The following is a 20,783-nucleotide window of genomic DNA, read 5'->3' as shown; positions in this document are numbered from 1 at the left end:
TCTCCTCAGACCTCCTGGCCTGTGGTCTTGCTCCCTTGATTCTCCATACAGCAACCAGAGCGGTCCTGCTGAACACATATTGGTTGACAGTATCTAAATCTGGATGTCTTACCATAGCTGGCCTTCAAGGCCCAACCCTGGCTGATCTGGCCCCTGCCCACCTCCCGCTCCTTCATGAGCCTCCTTTAGTTTCTCTAACAAATTCATTTCCGCCTCAGGTCTGTGCACTGCCTGATCCTCCCCCCAGATCTTCGCTTGCCTGCCCCCCTTCTGTCATTCCAAACTTAGTTCAAGTATCACTGAAGAAGGAATTCATAGGGCCTGGACTCCACCTTAGGCCTGTTCATGCTGATCATGCTCGGTCACCTTTCCAATGAACTCTGAACTCTGTGTTTAGTGCCTATGAAAACAAGAACAGAAGGATAAGACCTCCTCCAGACAGGGGAACCTTGAAGATAGTATCTAGGTTAGTCATCGCCTAAGAGAAAACATACACTAATCACCCCTTCCTCCAGACAGGCCATAAATGTTTCTGTATCTATCAGAGTGTAACCTCGGGTTTATTGATTATTGGCTAATTGTTTGACTGTTTGAACACATAGCACGTGAATGATGGGGTTATTGGGATTGTGTTTTCCTTGGTTTATGTAAGTCTCAAGGAATTTGGAGTGGTGGGTTCAGATATGTACACATGGGGTAGAAAAGATTTTCACAAATGCTGGTCGGGGTCCTTGGCTAAGAGGAGACTCTGCCTTGGGCCCGCCGGTGTCATAAACTGCACTCCACTACCTGCATTGTCCTTCTGAGTGAGTTTGTTTCCCGGAATGTGTGGCTACAACATCATCCCCCTCCTTGACCATCTAATCCAATGGTCCTCAAACCTTAGGGTGCATCAGAACAACCTAACTGCTTCTGGGGAGGGCTCACCCCGGAGCCTGGAGAAGCGCCCAAGACTTAGCATTTCTATCAAGTTCCCAGGTGATGTGGAGCCTGCTGATCTGAGATCCCCACTTTAATCACCAGTCTAATCCAAACCAGCCACTCCCTTCTTCCTTACCATCTGTCACAACACCCACTGGTGTCTTTCAGAGCTGTGACACTGCCTGAAAGGGCCCGTCTTCCCTGGTTTCCTACTTCTATGTCTGACTTCCTCACTGCAACCTTCTCATCCACTGGAGCCGAAGTCCCCAGCCTCCTAGGATGCGTGTGTCCCCAGCGCCTTCCAGAAAAACAGGCCCCAAGTGGATTCCCGACAGACATTCAGTGAAAGAAAAACACAGAGGAGAAGATAAGAGGGGGCATGAGTTTAATGTGTGCTAATTATCCCTGATTTCTGAGCCATACATATATATACATATATATATATATAAATTTATGTATATATATAAACTTCACAGCAGAGCAAACAAAAGTCAGCTATGGCTATTGACCTGAGAGTAACCCCTGGGTCAGTGTGTCTCAAACTTTATCATGAGAGTCACATGGCCTTTTTATTAAACACAGATTTGGGGACCTCACCCCAAACCTACTAGATCAGCCTCTTCAAGGGAGGGGGTCAAGACACGGGGTATTTTAATTCACAAGAAGGTGACCCTGGCAGTCGATCACTATTCACAAATGTCCTGGCTGGAAACAATCACCCAGGGTCTTTATTCAAAACACAGATTCCTTGACTCCACATCTAGTGATTCTGATTCGGAAGGACTAGGATGGGGCCTAGGAATTTATATACTTAACAAACACCTCGGTAAGTCCCGTGATCTGAGAAGTCTGGAAGACACCGTCCCTTATGATTTCACTTACTATCTTTCAATCTTTCACCCCAACCCTGATCTGTCTCTAAGCTTTTAAATATAGTTTTAGAGTCACACCACACACACACACACACACACACACACACACGGAAGCAGCAGCACAGGAACGAGCCAAGCTATCTGAGAATAACTTGTGCAAATAACTGAAGCCACCAAGAGGATATTAGAGCGTTTGAGGCCACAACGCTCCATCATCACCCCGTTAAAATGTCACTCCTCCCCAGCTGGGGGCCAGCTTACATAAAGACCAGGCCAGCAGGGTTCCCAGAAAGCCTGATGGTCTTTTCTTCAGTGTGTCTGAAATTGATCAGTTTCCCTATAGCAGTTCTCACTTTGGACATTCTAGTTTCCAATGCTGCATCCTTCTTTTAGGTTCTTGGTCTAGAATCTTAGCATCTTCTTAGACTCTCTCCTCTGCCTGCATCCAGACCATCTCCAGGTTCTGTGAGTTTGAAACCAAGGAAGACTCTGTGGGGCCTTTCTGGGTACAAACCATTGTCTTGTTCCCTACCTCTTGTTCGACCTTCCCTGAATTCCAAAGAGCAGACTCAAGCAGTTAATGATTAGAACAATTGAGTCACAGGACTCTGGCTCCTCCAGAAGGGATATAAATAAAAATTTCCTGGTGGAGGATGGTGACTGCATGCTGACCAAAAGCATGTAGATACCAGACTAGTTGGGACTAGAAAGCTGGTGACTGAGATTCCACAATCATCACCCTGCTGTTGTTGCCAGTTGCTCAGTCATGTCCCACTCTTTGCGACCCCCTGGACTGCAGCAGGCCAGGCTTCCCTGTCCTTTCCTATCTCCTGGAGTTTGCTCAAACTTATGTCCATTGAGTCAATGATGCTATCCAACCATCTCATCCTCTGCTGCCCTCTTCTCCTCCTGCCCTCAGTCTCTCCTAGTATCAGGATCTTTTCCAATGAGTTGGCTCTTCACATCAGGTGGCCAAAGTATTGGAGCTTCAGCTTCACCATCAGTCCTTCCAGTGAATACTCAGAATTGATTTCCTTTAGGATTGACTGGTTTAATCTCCTTGCTATCCAAGGGACTCTCAAGAGTCTTCCTCAGTACCAGTTTTGAAAGCATCAATTCTTCGGTGCTCAGCCTTCTTTATGACCCAACTCTCACATCCGTACATGACTACTGGAAAAACCATAGCTTTGACTATATGGACCTTTGTCGGCAAAGTGATGACTCTGCTTTTTAATACACTGTCTAGGCTTGTCATAGCATCACTCTGTTACCTACCATCAACCAGTAAGAAAATTGTTCATGAGCTGATCAACCCTCATCTATTAATATTGCCTTTAAACTCCCTTCTCTGAAAGCCATCAAGCAGTTTAGATCTTTTGAGCATTAGATGCCCATTCTCCTTACATGGTAGCCTGAAAAAAACACTGTACTTCTATTCACCACAACTCAGTGTCAATAGATCAGCTTTGCTGCAAGTACAGCAAGCAAACCCGAGTTTGGTTCAGTAACAGGTTCTACCCTGGGATGGTTTCCCAGCCACCATCCTTCTACTAAAGAGTATCCCCTAGGGCCCTTCCAGCCTCCCAACTCCAGTGCGTTAATCAGGCCCTAAATTCCTGGAACACTTTGCTTGAATGCATAAACCCTTCTTTAAATACAAACCAACCAACCACAAAGCACTTCCCCAGCTTCCTGTTACCTGCAGGATAAAATCTCAACCCTTCCCCTGACCTCCAAGTTCTCTTCAATCTGGCATCACTTCTCCAGCCTTGTTTTTAATGAACATCCACCCCCAGGTCTGGCTGCCTCTGAGAGGTCCAACTGGGAACTCTGCCCCTACCTGGAATGGCCTCTACAGTCATCCCTTCGGTTCAAGTTCCCCAGGACCCCAGCAGCACAGACCGACAGCTCACGCAGATCTCGGGCATAATGCAGTACTTCTCAAGTGCGATCCCCGGACCAGGAGCACCTTGGAACTTGTCAGAAATGCTCATTCTCAGGCCTAGCCCCAGACCTACTGAATCAGAATCTCTGGAGGATGGGCCCAGCAACCAGGCTATTAACCAGCCTTAAAGGTGATTCTGATGCCTGCTCACATTTGAGAGCCAAAGAAGAGCAGTTAAGACTGGTGGCTGTTGAGTTTCCACTCTCCTTTCAGGGACAAAGCGGTGCCAGAAGTTTACCCAGGAATTTCTTAGGGACCCTCCGTGAGAAAGGTCAGTTATCTCTGAAATATTGCTTGGCGCCTGCCTCTGAGAATGAGCAAGTATGATGGTGAAGCACAGGAAATGGCCACTATCCAAGATCTTTCTTAACCTGCCAAAACTGTAGTTTCCTCTGGTGCAACCTAATGGCTTCACTATCTGGGGAAAGATTGTATCATAAGATCCATCATGTTGTGAGTGTTTAAAAGGCAAGGGTTCTTGGTACCCAAAGAGGGGAAGGGCTCCTAGAGACTGGACAGTGGAGCTGGAACCAGTCCAGATGCGTCTCCAGGGCAGCTGTGCTCGAGGGTGGACACTGACGAGCAGTAAGAGGAACAGCCTAGGGTTGTGCTCGCCGGGAGTGGGGATGGGCCTCATGCTCAAGAGCCCAGGGATTTAGGCAGGGCGGAGCACCTGGGAGGCTCCGCCCAGCCGCTGCACAGTTTGGCCAATGCAGGGCTAAGTTACAACAGCGACACCCTGTGACAACTGGAAAGCAAAGCAGCTGAACTGCGGGGACTCCCTATTGGATGAAGATAGAACCTCTTTGGGGATGTATGAACCCGTTTTTATGTATTCAGAGGATAGAAGAGCTTCCAGGGGGATACAATGGACTTTCTACCACTAGGGCTTGGATGGCATAGTGCTCCAAGCCTCAGTTTCCTCCTCTGGAGAGTAGAGATGACGGCTTGTGCAGAAGGACAAATCTTTGGCTATATATATATATACAGCAAGCAGGACCTTAGTTCTCTGGACCAGGAATTGAACCCATGCTCCCTGAAAGGGAAGCACAGAGTCCTAACCACTGGGAAACTAGGGAATTCCTTTTCCCCTCTCACTAATCATTGGCAATATTAATGTATGCCTTCCTCCTTATATTCTCTTGCCTTCGGGCCCAGGAGGGCCACTGCAGCCCTTTCTGTGTTTTCCAAGTAGAAAGTAGAAATAGTTTGAGGTCACTGGCATTTTCTATCTTTTGTAAAAATCTGTAGCGTGTCCTTCGAAGAAAAAGTGCTGGCTATCCGTTGAGGGAAAAGGAGAAGATAAATGCATTCAAGAACGATGAGGAGAGAGCAGGGGAAGGTCACGGGAAGTAGGGAATCTCGGGAATCTCCCAGCCTCCCTCCCTGCTTCCTGACTGTGCCCTCAGGTTCAAGATAAGATGAGCCCAGAATGCCGAAGGGAATGACCAGGGCTCCCAGCCTCACCAAAGATCCCCCTGTGCCAGGTGTATCGTGAAAGCAGCCGTCTTAGGGCCCGAGGGACAACAGGGCCTGAGCCAGTGGACATCTCAGTGATGATGGGGTGGGAGGAGACAGGTGACGGTCTCAGTAGATCAGGTCAGGAGTTCCCAAGGACGATGACAGGGGCATTCCCACCAGCCTAGTGGAGTAAGGGCTCAATTGGAAATGAATTCATTTAAAGAAAAAAAAAATTTTTGTCTCGTACGCGTAGAGCATTTGGCATAGTTTTTGGTGCCCCATCTGCAAAATGAACGTCAAATGCTAGGGTGATCATTGTTGTAGATGCCAAGGGTGGCATGCCTCACTGAAGCATCGCACGGGGGAACTTGGGTTCACACTCTCTTCCTGTAAACATCCTGTTTCCCGGCCGCTTCTTGCTAGTTTCTGAGTTAGTGCAGAGCCCTGCGAGATAGACTTGGGCACATTCATGGAGGGGAATCATGTTTTTAATTGTGAACAGAAAGTTGCTTTTTTTGAGCTTGCTCTTAGAAGGCACCTCTTATGTTCAATTTGCATGCCAATTAGAGACAATTCGTCTTCAAGGCAAAGTTAATTGACTAAAGCTGAGGAACAAGAAATGAAAGACCTTTGAGCTGCCATTCCTCCCCAGTCCAGCTGGGACACAGGCCTCCCCAGGTAATTCCCAAACCTCTCAAATAATCCCAGAACCACATGAAGATGGAGACAGAAGAGATGGACATTGAGTATCCAGTTGGAAGGAGTGACTTCCCTTGTGTAGGATTCCAGATCATTCGATTCATGATCACGGGAAGCCAATCTAGACTATCACCCAGTCAATTTAGAGCCAAATATTAAACCCTTTGTCCTGATTTTTAAAAAAAAAGTTCATGAAGGCGGAACAGCCATGGAACTCTGGGAGGCAAAGGAGGCTCCCATTTTGCAAAGAACTGAGATCAAAGGTACCATTCAAGTTCATGCCTCTCTCAGCAAAAAAAGAAACCTCTGCCCCATATGATCATCATTTCCCTAAAGAAATCCAATGTTTATGCAAGACATTCAAACTGCCTTCTCCTCAAACCGCATAATCAGTTGTTCAGTTGCTAAGTCGTGTCCCACTCTGTTGCGACCCAGGGGACTGCGTAACCAAAGCCACCCAGAAAATAACACCAGAAGGCATGGAAATTCCGGCCACCAGGGGCCGCTCTTACTCACCCAGGACCTTCCATGCTGCTGCTGCTGCTAAGTCGCTTCAGTCGTGTCCGACTCTGTGCGACCCCAGAGACGGCAGCCCACCAGGCTCCCCGTCCCTGGGATTCTCCAGGCAAGAACACTGGAGTGGGTTGCCATTTCCTTCTCCAATGCATGAAAGTGAAAAGTGAAAGTGAAGTCGCTCAGTCGTGTCCGACTCTTAGCCACCCCATGGACTGCAGCCCACCAGGCTCCTCCGTCCATGGGATTTTCCAGGCAAGAGTACTGGAGTGGGGTGCCATTGCCTTCTCCCAGGACCTTCCATAGTTCAAAGCCAAAGCAAAACATGCTGCTAAAACGCTTCAAGTGAAAAGGGATTGCAAAGCTTTTGAAACCCAAAGTCAGTGACAGGGACTTGGTGGTGGGTGGCGGGGTGGTGATGGACGGGGGACAGTGTGTATCACTCAGTTTTGCATTTTTGGTCCTTGCAGCTTTTGTTCATTTGTTCCTTTAAGGTCTGTAACTACAGCGTCCCAGAAGCTGGGCTTCAATTTGTTAAGGAAGGTTTTTCTAACCAGACCATATGTTGAACTCACAATTATTCATTGCTTCTAGTGTCCTGACCTGTGTCTGTCCTGGGGACAGAACATTCACATCTGCCCACCCTCTACTTCTGAATGATTACAAACCTGTGGGTCCTGAACAGTAGCCCCAACAGGGAAATCAGGACCCAACTGCGGGCCACATTGATAAACCACGGACGAGTGGGCCGTGCCTGCACTGGCCGTGCTCTGCTGTGGCACGGCAGCCTTGCTGATTTCTGAAATGCATCCACCAGCCTCCCTGGGACTGGATGATTGCTCTTTGACTCCTCTGTCTCACCCTCCGGAAGCCCACATTGACTTCTGTCTTGGAATCCAGACTCCAGCTTTGCCACCAATTAGCCACACCCTCCTAAGGCCCTTGGCAGCCTTGATCTTTTTTATTGTAAGTTCTGAGAATGAGGATAAAAGACCTGGAATGCTGTGGCATGGAAGCCTATCATTATTATGCATCTCTGGGCAGGAAAATATTAATTTTCCAATCAGGCAGGTCTAGGCAAATCACAAAGAGGTCTAGGAACCACTGCTTGGAACATCTCACCACGGACGACTACATCACGGATTTTAGGATAAAATTCCCGAAGCAAACGGAGCAAAACAAACGCTGAGCAGGCCAAGAGCTGGCCATGCCTCGGGCTGGGTCACGCCTCTGGACCTGGTCCTACCTGGGCTGGTCTCCTGGGTCCGTGCCTTTGGGTGCCTCCTCGGGCTTCCTTTCTACTCTCTGACTGTTCCCAGGTGGTTGCACAGATCCTGGACTTCGCGCCAAAGAAGTCTTCTGGAGCACGAGAAAGAGACATTGGAAAGGAAATCAAGTAGGAGTCTTTGAAAACACAGAGACTTTATCAATAGGTCACTGATCACAACACTGAAGAGCCAGGGGTGTTTTTGTTTGTTCGTTGTTTGGCTTTACCGTCCATCTGAGCATTGACGGTGCTAGGCGCTGAGCAAGGCTTTGGAGGCACACGGTGAGCAAAGCCCTGCTCTCACCTAATGGAGGAGAAACACAGCAAACCAGCGATTTGAGCTGAGTCGCTGACTGTTTCAGGAAAGGAACATACTGGGGACACCCATCGCACTTTGGGGGCCATCTGCTTCTGAAGAAAGTGGGGTACTGAATCTAAGATCTCCGTGCATCTTGTCTGTGGCCTCACCTCAATGAAAATACACTTCCTGCCCCTGCCCCATGGTTTGCACGCTGGAATTCAGCTGGAAATCAGAAAAAAATACTGAAGGGAGAAAATGAGGAGGAACCCTGGGGCCACTCACTGAGGTCTCAACCATTCTAAGAGTTGGTCATCATTTCTTAAATGGCACAATAAGCTTGTCTGATGTTCACACAATTTTTCAAACCAAAACGCAAACATTTAAAGCACAGTCAAAACGTCAAATCATAGGACAGAAAGAGATGAGATGTTTTAAAAACTCAATTTAAATGATGCTCATTTAAGTCTGATACAAATATCAGAAATGGGGGAAAGGACTTCTAGGAATCCCCAGCAGTATTCCTCAAAGCAGTGGTTGTCTTCTTTTTTTTAAACAACTTTTTAAGTATTTATTTTGGTTTTTGGTTGCACTGAGAGGCTTGTGGGATCTTACTTCCCCGGAGAACTGAATCCATGTCTCCTGCAGTGGGAATTGAACCCATGTCTCCTGCAGTGGAAGCACAGAGTTTTAACCACTAGACCACCAGGGAAGTCCCCAGTGGCTGTCTTTTGTCTTCGCAGCGGGGTTCCTGAACCCCCGCTCCCCGAAACAACACACACACTTTCCTTTGGGGCCAGATCTGCCTCTTCTAAAGAACGGCTCTTCTGTCCGTCTGTCCCTAAGGTTCTCACGGAAACGTCAGTCCTAGAGCCCCTCACCCCTGCCTATCCGAATATGCACAAAACTCAGCTTAAGGCAGGTCCTTCCTCAAGACTCCCCAGAGAAGCAGAGGAAGGGTAAGCTGGCCGCTGGCTCTGTTAGAATATGAACGCAAGAGTTCCTGGCAGTCTGTCTCTGGCCACTGTGGAGGAAGGCAGGCTGCAGCAGAGAGTACAGACTCAGCAGGTAGAGAAAAGCCAAGACGGAATGTTTCCCCATCTGGTCTATTTCACTGAGTGGTCGGCTGCTTGTATTCACCCCATTGTGTCCAGAGGTGAAGTATAAAAGATGCTTCAGCTCTCGAGAGCTCAAACTTTCCAGTGCTAAATAGGAATACTACAGTTCGAAAAATCTTCATTCACTCTTGCTGAGACAGAATGAAGGGAAAGAACACAATAATAATAACAGCACCTGTGTACTGAGCATTGACTAAGTGCCAGGCACTGGGCCAGCAGCTTGGCTTCCAGTCTTCACCTCAGCCTTACGAGGAAGATGCTATGTGTGTCTCTGGGGATTTTGTTGTTGTTATTTTAAAAATTTAATGGTAAATCTCATGTATGGTAAATCTGACATACATATACTATCTCTAGATAGCTAGTGGAAGGTGCTGCTTGGCACAGGGAGCTCAGCTCGGTGCTCTGGGATGACCCCAAGGAGTGAGGCGGGGGTGGGAAGGAGGCTCAAGAGGGGTCGCAAAGAGTCGGACACGACTGGGTGACTGAACAACAAATATACCCATAGAGCTGACTCATGCTGCGGTACAACAGAAACCAACACCACACTGTAAAACAACCATACTTCAACTAAAAATAAAAAATTAACAGTAAATCTTCTTATGGGCTTATTTTTGATTTATCATCCCATTACTCAAATTTCTACATGAAGCCACTCCAGACAAAAATTTGAAGTATTTTGAGCTGTATTATCAACACTCATGTCGCTATCTTAAAACAGGGGTTTTAAGAGGTTATGTATCTGGCCAAGATCACACAGCAGGGGAATCTGGTGAACCCGATCCTCTCTGATCCCAAAGCCAGGGAGAGGCATCTCAGTGGAGGTGGGGAGCTGGGGTCGATTCCTCACCTAAGAGGGGAACTGTGGACCCCAGGCTGGCTTGACCTCCATGCTGGCTGGCCCATTCCCTGCTCTATCCTGTGGACCTCAGTCTTCTGATCTGTGAGTCCTGGACAGAAATCACTCTCTAGAGCAGTATCAACACAATACAAACTTCCAGTCACAGTAAATTCCAACTCCAAAGTGTCCCTGACTCTTCTGATGAAGGCTCTTTATTCCATCTTACTACCTTTGGGTGCCTGCTTTACAATTTTTACTATGACGACTCCAGAATCATAATACAGAGTGAATGACATTTTCATATCAGGGTCCTGAATTTTTAAAACTCTAACCCAATTCCTGCTTGTCTAACTGTCATACAGGTCTCAGCTCCAAATCTCTTCTGCAGCCAGGTTTCCCTTTCAATCACCCTATTATCTGCAAATAATTGAACAGATAAATCTCCTGCTTTTTATTCCATGATCAAGGGTAATTTAAAGTAATTCTGGAAAGACACTGATGTATCTAACAGCTCAGACAGATGCAAACAACAGAAGAATCGGGAGGCAGAGCTCTGCTCTCACCAAAGGTGGGGAGGGGACCACGTGCTGAATTTCCTCCGGCAAAGGAAATATGACAAGGCCTCAGATTTGTCTTCAGAGAAGAAAAGAGGGTAGACCTTTATCACTTTTCAGCCCCACCTGTCCTCCTAATAGAAAGCGAATCTGTAAAAAGAACAGCAGTTCTCTCCAGCGAAAACAGACCTGGATGGAGTCAAAATAAAGGCAGTTGTACCATCTATGGGGACAGCACACTGCACTGGCAAAGTTATTTCACATTCTCTGATTCTTACAAAAATCCCTGTGTGCTAAGCAGGCAGGTAAAATGCTGTTTTCCACTTCTCAGAAGCAGAAGGTTGAGGAACTTTTGCCAGGTCTCCTGCCTTGAAGTCCAATACTCTTTTCACAGTAATAACACCCAGTGCCTGCATTGCATATTTTTTGGTATAATAACCATAGCAGACATTATCATGAACACTTTATATGTGCCACATACAGGGCTCCACTGATTTTTCAAGCTTGCTTTACATCACTTCTCTTTTACAAAAGGCCTGTACATGTTTTCCCGAAACCACAACTACTGGGTCCACGTGCTCCACCTACTGAAGTCCACACACCACGCGCCTTCCCTGGAAGCCACACTCAACATTCCAGCACCACGTCGCCGCATCTCTGAACTGTGTCTGTGAGCACCTGGGCTTTATCCAGTTTATTTTGTGCATCTATCAGCAAGATGTCCTAAGGTAATCACTTCTTCGCTTTAAGCCATATCAGCTTCCAAAAGCTTTCCTAGAAATGCTCCACATTCAGAAGGCGGACAACTGGGGTAGCCTGTACTATTTTTTTTAAGTGCGTAACATATTTGAACTCATCCAGTTCTTACAACAACCCTATTTTACCACTAAGATCACCTAGCACAGAGAGGTTAAGCCACTTGCCCCAAATCACACTGTCTGGAAGCGGTGAAGCCAGGACTTGGACTCAGATGGTTTGGCGCCCTTGCCGCCCTGCCTTATGCCGCCTCACCAGGCAGTGGAAATAGTTGCCTATGACTCCCATCATCTTCCTGCCATGCTCCAAGGAACTAAACCAACCGGACATCTATGAACACTGTGGTACAGAGGCCTGGAGTCAATGCCCAGAATGGTCCCCTGGCACGGAGAGGCATTCCAGAAATACTTGTTGAATGTATGAAAAATAGATCATTCTTGTTTAGTCTGCTAGCCACCTCTGCAAATCGAGGGGCGCAAACTCGGTCTGTGGAGCTCTCACCTCTGCCTCATTGCCCGCAATGCCTCTGAGCTCTTCCCTCCCCCATCCCTCCTCCTCCCCACCCCACCGCTCCCCATCCAGGCTCCCCATCCTAGCAATAGGACTAAGCCCTGTTGCTTACAGGATTCCTAGGGGTCTGCTGTGTCAACAGGCGTCACTACAAAACAGGATACGTTTCTAAAGTTACCCCTTACACTTCCAAACTACAGGCTGGGAAAAAAAAAAAAAAAACTGGCAATGCTCCACATGACAAACAGCCTTGTCAAGTTGCTTCTTCAAATCTTTCCTTTGCTGCCATTGCTTGAGTAAACAAACAGTCTTTCTTTGGCTCAGGAATACTCCAGAGCTCTGGGTTTATTCAAAAGCAGTCCATCTTCAAACAGTCACAACTTTCCAGTCCTAAAAAATACACTTTATCCAAAGCTAAAGTGCTTCCCTACTAAAAAAGAAAAATTCTCCTGACCTTACCTCTCAAATATGCTCCACCTCTCTGGACCACGGCTTACTGGTCATGCCAATAAAAAGGTTTAATTAACACGGTTAGATCATGACCAGGGTGTCTTGCCAAGTCGGCCCCTCTTGGAATGAGCTTCTGGGGAGCAGTGTGACTGCAGGTGAATGCTGGGAAGTAGACCAAAGGTCATCCCCATGGCATTAGGAATCGGATTTCAGAAACAACTGCCAGGCTGCCAAATATGGAGGGGGAACACATGTTCTGTGCGAGGGCCAGTGGGCCGCCCATCCTCCCTGTCAAGCGAGGGCAGAGGCTTAGACCGGTTCTGCTAGATCATCCCAACCATTCTTCACCTCTCTCTCTGTCAGGCCAAGAACGGGGAGGCCCCCAGGTGGAATTTTAGGCTTCCCCAAATGGAACGCTTTCTCATGAAACATGGTGAGACATGGTAGGATAAATGAATGAGCTTTGGAGTCAGAGAGAGCTGGGTTTGAACCCCAACTCTACCCTGAGAAGGTGGAGAAAATAAGAGAATCGAGTTTGCGTGGGGGTTTGGGTGATTCCATCTCATGTTCAGGAAGGGCTGAGTCTAGACTTTAGGTTGATACAGAAGATTTTAAAAGATAAGGCGTGGACCTCCCTGGTGGTCCAGTGGTTAAGAAGCTGCCTGTCAATGTGGGGATACGGGTTCGATCCCTGGTCCTGGAAGATTCCACAGGCTGCAGGGCAACTAAGCCCACAGGTCACCACTACGGAAGCCCACGTGCCCTGGAGCCTGGGCTTCGCAAGAGAAGCCACCGCAGAGAGAAGCCCTAGCACCACAAGTACAGACAGAGAGGACCCTCTGCTTGCCACAACTAGAGAAAAATCTGTGTGCAACAACGAATACCCAGTGCAGCCAAAAATAAATATATTTTTAAAAGATAGATGTATTATAAAAATATATATATATTTTAAAAGATATGGTGTAAGATACTAACTTTAGGGGAAGTTTAGGGAAAGAGTAAGGGAATTCTCTCTATTCTCTTTGCAATTTTTCTGTAAATCTGAAAATATTTCCAAATAAAACATTTAATTAGAATAAAAGAGTCATGGTTCCTACCCTCATGGAACTTACAGTTTAGTGAATGAACGAGAGATAACATTCAATGAATAATACCTGTCTTCCCTTCCTCAAAATTTTTGGCATCAAAAGTGGTAAGAATTACCCCCCAAAGGACCCAGGAACCTCAAAGATGCCAGAGTTCACAAGTTCTGACATCTGGAGTCTGAGAGGAGAGGAAAACCTCTGGGACTTCAAAAAACTGCTCAATATTAATGTATTAATGTCTTGTCTGTGCTTAATATTTTAGTATCAATGTGATTTAAAGAGAGATACATAAGGTCAGAAAACTCAAATCATTTCACCCCAATCCCCGACCTGCCTGCCCCAAGTGAGTGATGAGAGAACTTTGTCAATATGGCAAAAAAAAAACAAAAACAAAACTGTCCAAATGGAGCAGAGTCCCTTTATTCAGAATTGGGGTTGTCAGATGGACTGTAATGTCCTGTGATTTTTTTTACATGATTGCACTTGAAATACAGATATAAATCTTATTTTTTGCTCCTCGGAATTTCTTTAATACATCTATTCATTTTCATGCTAAAGTAGCATGACGCTTGATTCAAGAATAAGGGTGGAACTGTTGGTGGAAATGTAAATTGATACAGCCACTGTGGAGAACAGTGGAGATTCCTTTAAAAACTAGGAATAAAACTACCACATGACCCGGCATTCAAAAAATAAGATCATGGCATTCGGTCCCATCACTTCATGGCAAACAGATGGGGAAACAATGACAGACTTTATTTTCTTGGGCTCCAAAATCACTGCAGATGGTGACTGCAGCCATGAAATTAAAAGACACTTGCTCCTTGGAAAGAAAGCTATGACAAACCTAGATGACATATTAAAAAGCAGAGACATCTTTGCCGACTAAGATCTGTATAATCAAAGCTACAGTTTTTCCGGTAGTCGTGTATGGATGTGAGAGTTGGACCATATAGAAGGATGAGTACCCAAGAATTGATGCTTTTGAACTGTGTTGTTGGAGAAGACTCTTGGACTGCAAGGAGATCCAACCAGTCAATCCTAAAGGAAATCAACCCTGAATATTCATTGGAAGGACTAATGCTGAAGCTGAAACTCCAATACTCTGGCCACCTGATTTAAAGAACTGACTCATTGGAAAAGACCCTGATTTGGGGATAGATTGAAGGCAGGAGGAGAAGGGGACAACAGAGGATGAAATGGTTGCATTGCATCACCAACTCAATGGACATGAGTTTGAGTAAGCTCCAGGAGTTGGTGATGGACAGGGAAGCCCGGCATGCTGCAGTCCATGGGGTCACAAAGAGTCAGACACAACTTAGCAACTGAACTGAACTGATGACCCAGTAATCCTACTACTGGACATATACCCTGAGGAAACCATGACTGAAAAAGACACACGCACCCCATGTTCATCGCAGCACTGTTTATACTAGCTAGGACATGGAAGCAGCCTAGATGGCCATTGACAGATGAATGAATAAAGAAGTTGTGGTACATATATACAATGGAATATTATTCAGCCATAAAAAGGAATGCATTTGAGTCAGTTCTGAAGAGGTGGATGAACCTAGAGCCTATTATACAGAGTGAAGTAAGTTAGAAAGAGAAAACCAACTACTGTATATTAACTCATGTATATGGAGTCTAGAAAGAGGGTACCGATGAACCGATATGCAGGGCAGCAACAGAAATACAGACACAGGGAACAGATGTGGACACAGTGCAGGAAGCAGAGGATGGGATGAATTGAGAGAACAGCACTGAGACATATACATCACTATATGTCAAATAGATAGCCAGTGGGAATTTGCTGCATGACACAGGGAGCTCAAATCTGGTGCTCTGTGATAATGCAGAGGGGCGAGATGGGGTGGGAGGTGGGAGAGAGGTTCAAGAGGGAGGGGACATATGTATACCTGTGGCTGATTCATGTTGGTATATGGCAGAAACCAATGCAATATTGAAAAGCAATTATCCTCCAATTACCTTCTCCAGGGGATATTCCCAACCCAGGGATCGAACCCAGGTCTCCCACATTGCAGGTGGATTCTTTACCAGCTGAACCACAGGGAAGCCCCCAATTAAAAATAAGTAAATTTTAAAAAGAATAAGGGTTCAAGAAAGCAACTATACTCCAATAAAAATAAAAGAAAAAAAGAACAAGGGTGCGGAAGCCAGGTCCAGCGGTTCAAAGCCCAACTATAGTGTATATTTAGCCATAAGTCTTCTCTGCCTCTAGTATCATATCTGGAAAAGAGGGATCATATTTACAGGGTTGTTTCGAAGGTTAAATAAAATAATATGTGTGAAGCACCAGGTACAAGGCTAGATCATAGTAGACACTCATATATGTTAGTTATAATTATAAAGAAGAAACGGATTCAGAACTCATTAACTAGGAGCCCCAGTGCCTTTCTCAGCTTGGAGTTAAAACAGTAAGTCCTATCCTTCAGAAGCGGCATCCGGCCAAACGTGGAGCCATGCAGTTCACAAACTTTAATAATTACTGCAGCAAAAATCAGCACCAACCCTCTGGGCTGGGCCATCAGACGTCATACTAAACAAACTCTCTCCACTGTTACCAGCATTGCATTCATGCTGTTTAATTGTCTTTGTTCAATTTATTTCTCATTAAGCACACTTAAATCATCCCAGGTGCCCACTTACTGTCAGTAGACTATTAGAAGATGCTGTTCTGCCAATGCCATCATAATGCTGAGTACCCTGGGTTCCTCTGGAAATAAAGAGACACCCTCCAAGCTGAACTTGGGATCCCAGGCATTGGTAGATTTAAACAACATATGCACATACTTGTGTGTCTGTGTGCGTGCTCATTCACTAAGTCATGCCTGATTCTTTGTAACAACAAGGACAGTAGCCCACCAGGCTCCTCTGTCATGGGATTTCCCAGGCAAGAATACTGGAGTGGGTTGCTATTTCCTCTCCAAGGGATCTTTCCGAACCAGAGATCAAACCCTCATCTCCTGCCCTGGCAAGCAGATTCTTTACTATCTGAGCCACCAGGGACGCCCGTGCAGATACTTAGCGGCCATTTACCTAGAAGCAAAATATCACCACACAGTGCCTGGGCCACAGCTGACCTCAGCCCGTGGAAGCATGCCCTGGGGTGCCTCGCATAGCACAGATTCTCCTGTCCTGGTACTCTGCTCCGTGGATGTCAGAGAATCTGAAGCCACCGTGCTGAGGTCGCTTTCAGGAATGAACCTCAGACCCAGCTGCCTCATGGGCCCTGAGCCAGAACCAGAAAGACCTGCCCCAGTGAGGGCTGGGCTGGGGAGGCCTGCGCGGTGACTTGCCCTCAAGCCTCCATACGCTGCTTGTTTCCTGCTCATCCTCCAGCACCCCAGAGTCTTCTGGGATGCCCAGGGCCAGCTCAGCTGTCCTTGCTCCCACCCTCTTGCTTCACAGCACTGACCACAGTTTCTATAGTGGAAAATCCTGTTTTTCAAACTACAGAAACATCCAAACAATGGAGCTGCTTTAAAAGAGCATTATTAATGATCATATTTTTTAAGTCAAGCCATAATATTAATAAAAAAAATAATAGGATTGACTGTCTTTCTTTTCCTCCCCATGCTTTCAGAGCCATAAACAGGTCCTATGACAGCCCCAAGGCCAAGAGGAAGTTCAAAAGTGGTAAAGCAGGGTGGGATGAGTGTTGCCCTTCTGCTCTGGAATCCATGTGCTCAGAGCTTAGGTGTCTCTGCAGGGCTCCCCAGAACCAGACACTCAGGAAAGAACACTGAATCACCGTCACGTCCGCTTTCAGGTGCTGGGGCTGTGGGCTGACGTGGCCCTTTTCTCACCATAAATCCTTCTGTGAGAGTCCTGATGCATGAAACCCCAGGAAGGGCTGGTGTATGGAAGCTACCCTCATTACCATACCACCTCCACCTCTGTTCCAAAGAGGACATGCCAGTTAGGACCCTGAGACTAACTGGTGTGTTGGTCAGCAGCTCAGGCTCAGGCCGCTCAGCTGCCCTTGGCTCAGTGTTAAGACTCTCTAGTGACCTCCCACTGCACTGTACCTTCCTGCCCCGGAGCCAGTCCCCCTTCACAGCCTTGGTTGGACATACGGCTTTCTTCTCATTCCCAGCCAACACGTCTGATGCCCACAGGAAGATGAGTCACCAGCAAGGAAAGGCCTATGAGTCACAGCTGTGCATTTTAGTGGCTGTGGTTGCTCTGGGCTTCCTGAGAGCAGTCCGCCTGCCAGGAGGTATAGTGAATCAGTCAGCAGGAGGGAAGGAGTGGGAGTAACAAGTAGGATTCAGCATGCAGGAACAGGCATCCAGGAGGGGCTGAGTCTCCTCCAAGGTCAAAAGGTCTCAGTCACTAAGGAACCTTCAATAAATGGATGGAGTTGGTCCAGTCTGCGTGTGTGAATTTCCCCACCAATGACTTCTCTTCCCTTGGGAATACAGACAAGAAACCAAGGCCACACGACTAAATTTCAGAGTTTGAAGAGTGTTTGTGCTGATGAAGGAAGAAATAACTGTGCTCTTTGGCAGATTCTAGATGTAGGACAATTGTAATGTTATTAAACGACTTCTTAAGGTAAAACGGTGAATAATTAATTTGACACATCAGTTGCTTCCAAAAAATGCCAGTAGCAGAAAATCACTAAGCTAATTTGCTGGCCTTCTGCCAAGAGACTATGAAGAGAGGTCCTACGGCGGCTCGTACCTGGCTTCCCTCAGTGACTACATGAAGGCCCAGGCTCCCCAGGTACCTGTTATCCCCCCAGCTTCCACGCTTGGTATACCTCGTGCCTCCTCTGACCTCATCTCCACCCCCTGCCCCACATACATGCACCCCTTTCTCTGCATCCTTATCAGCCATCCCAGCTGTATCTGCTTTTGTCCTCTCTCCCCTAGTCCACACTGGTGGAAATGTCTCTCCTCTAAGCCCACTTCTGCTCCAGCCCCATCCCTCTCAAACATTCAAGGTCAGCCTTCTTTCTGTTGACCTTTCTCATCCATCCTCCACCGATCCCTGTCTCTCTTCTACAAGCCCACTGGCACACGGGCATCCAGTATCTCAGTCTTTAATTAAACCTTCCAGGCAACTTTCTCCACTAGCTACTGTCCCAATATTCTGCTCCTTTTCCTAGGAAAACCTCTTGGATGACCTACACACCTCTTTCCACTTCCTTATCTCCAACTCCCGCATCAGATCTCCCACCTGCAACCTGCATCCCTGTCCTCACTGGACCTGTGCCTGTCAAGGACCTGCAGGGCAATGTGAGGCTTTCCTCACACGGCCGACACATCATCAGCTCAATGGACAGGTGTCTGCTCCTTGTTTGTCAGCAGCGTCCGACGCCACTATACCCTGTCTGCTCCTCGACACTCATGATCCCTTAGGTCCCTCGTTCTCCTTTGTGTTGAACCAGCTTCAACTCCTTCAAAAATCACGCCCACCCTGGTTCTCCCACTTCCCCCTGGGCTTATGTCTAAATGTTGGAGCATCTCCAATTAATCAAGTCCTTCACTCTCTCCCAGTGGCCTTCCCCGGTGACTCAACGGGTACAGAATCCACCTGCAATGCAAGAGACACAGGAGACTCGGGTTTCACCCTGGGTTAGGAAGATTCCCTGGAGGAGGAAATGGAAACCCACTCCATTATTCTTGCCTGGAGAATCCCATGGACAGAGGTCCAGTCGGATGGATTTAAATACCTGTGCTGATGACTGAAATATACATCTCAGGCCCCATCTCTTATGTACCCAAATGCCCACCAGATCTCTTCACTGTAGCTCCCAAGAGGCATTCAGGTTTTATGCCAGACCAGAACCTTTGATTTTCTCCCTTCTCCCTAAAACTTCCTCTCCTCCCATCCTCCCCATCTGAGGAAATGACATTCCCCTCTACCCAAAGGCTCAGGCCCAACACCTAGGGCTCCTTCTCGGTTCTGCTCTTTCCCCCACCCTCTAGGTTCGATCCCTCATTAAGCATTTCTCTCTGCCTTCAAAATACATCCCCTTCCAGGAACCCTCTTCCCTGATACCTCATTCCAGGCCATAATCATCTATCTTTTTGACCTCTAGATAACCTCTTAATCAATGCCCCTTCTCTACTCCTGCCTTCTGCCCCCTAAAGACCATGCCCAACATAGCAACCACAACTTTCTATTTAAAATCTCCAACCAGGAATTTCCCTGGTGGTCCAAGGCAGGGGGCCTGAGTTCAATCCCTGGTCAGGGAACTAGATCCCACATGCTGCAAGTAAGAGTTTGCATGCCACAACTAAGACCCCTCAGTGCAGCCAAATAAATTTTTAGAAATTAAAAAAATATGTATCTAATCAGTTCAAGTCATTCCTCCTCTGAAAACTCTCAGGGGCAGTTTCTCAGAGTAATCTGGGAAGCTGGGATTCTGGGCTAGTCCTAAGTTTGGCTTAAATAAAACTCTTTTCTTATTATTGATTATTTTCATCAACAGCACCAAGCAGAGCTTCTGGAAGCCACGCTTGGTGGGTGGAGCTACTCTTTCCTTAAGGCAAGGAACTCAGCACGTGGGTGACTAACACGCCTCCTCCTGGTTGTGGGGATGTCACAGCAGGCTACATTTTATCGCCTCACACTGACCACATCCATAAGCACACACCTACCTTGACGCTGTCTCCAGGAAGAATCCCCGTGAAAGGGAGGCAAAGCCCCCAATTTGCCCTCTTTCCCAGTGGATGGCAAACACTTCGGGAAGAGCTCAAACGAGGGGACTCAGCCAGCTGCATGATGCACACCCACACTGCAGGCGGTTGGGAAAGCAATATTCCTCAGGACAATTCAGCTTTGCCCACTGGTGGAAAAGGGCGGCCAGCACCCCATACTCAGCCTCCCTCCAGGATAAAGGAAATCAAAGCGGAAATGTTTGGAAGGGTCAGTATTGGCAGTTTCATTACCTTGAGAACATAAGCCATACTCAGCATCTCACAGCATAGCAACCGAGCCAGATCTTGGGTGTTGTTTAACGGCTAAGTCATGTCCGACTCTTTCGTGACCCCATGGACGGTAGCCCGTGAGGCTCCTCCGTCCATGCTATTTCCCAGGCAAGAATACTGGAGCAGGTTGCCATTTCCTCCTCCAAGGGATCTTCCTGACCCAGGGATCAAACCCAGGTCTCCTGCATTGGCAGGCAGGTTCTTTACCACTGAGCCACCAGGGAAGCCCAGATGTTTGGCAATACACACCAAAATGTTAGTTTTAGAAATCTAAACATATATTGCAGATATCAACTGTGTTTTATGACTAATCTGAGGTGGGCGGGAGGAGGCAGTGGGAGAAGGAAGAGGAGGAGAAAAACGAAAAACGCAAACAAACACAGCACGCCAAAAGTCTGCAACCAGTTAGAGGTTAGGAAGGGTCTCACAGCAAGCCACACAGAGCACGGCTCTCAGTACCTGCAGAGGCTCAGGGTTGGGAGGCCACAGGATGACGTTATTCAAGCCAGAGTCCTCTTGCTGAAAGCAAAG

At 47.1% G+C, this 20,783-nt stretch overlaps 1 protein-coding gene across 20 annotated transcripts in view; it reads right to left on the bottom strand.

Annotated features, from left to right (window-relative positions):
- TACC2 (transforming acidic coiled-coil containing protein 2) overlaps positions 1–20,783 on the bottom strand; it is a 234,437-nt gene that overhangs the window by 181,363 nt on the left and 32,291 nt on the right. For 17 of the 20 annotated variants that reach the window (XM_061403719.1, XM_061403720.1, XM_061403721.1 and 14 more), the window contains exons 3-4: positions 20,712–20,771; positions 7,658–7,770 (exon numbers count right to left, since the gene is read on the bottom strand). In XM_061403719.1, coding sequence (XP_061259703.1) covers positions 7,658–7,770; positions 20,712–20,771 — 173 coding nt within the window. The remainder of the gene's footprint in view (positions 1–7,657; positions 7,771–20,711; positions 20,772–20,783) is intronic. The other 3 variants (XM_061403706.1, XM_061403707.1, XM_061403703.1) reach the window with 2 other exon arrangements.

This window comes from Bos javanicus, chromosome 26, assembly GCF_032452875.1.
Source record: "Bos javanicus breed banteng chromosome 26, ARS-OSU_banteng_1.0, whole genome shotgun sequence".
Lineage (NCBI taxonomy): Eukaryota > Metazoa > Chordata > Mammalia > Artiodactyla > Bovidae > Bos > Bos javanicus.
The sequence above is the reverse complement of the archived record's forward strand: the minus strand, read 5'-3'. Positions and strand labels throughout refer to the sequence as shown.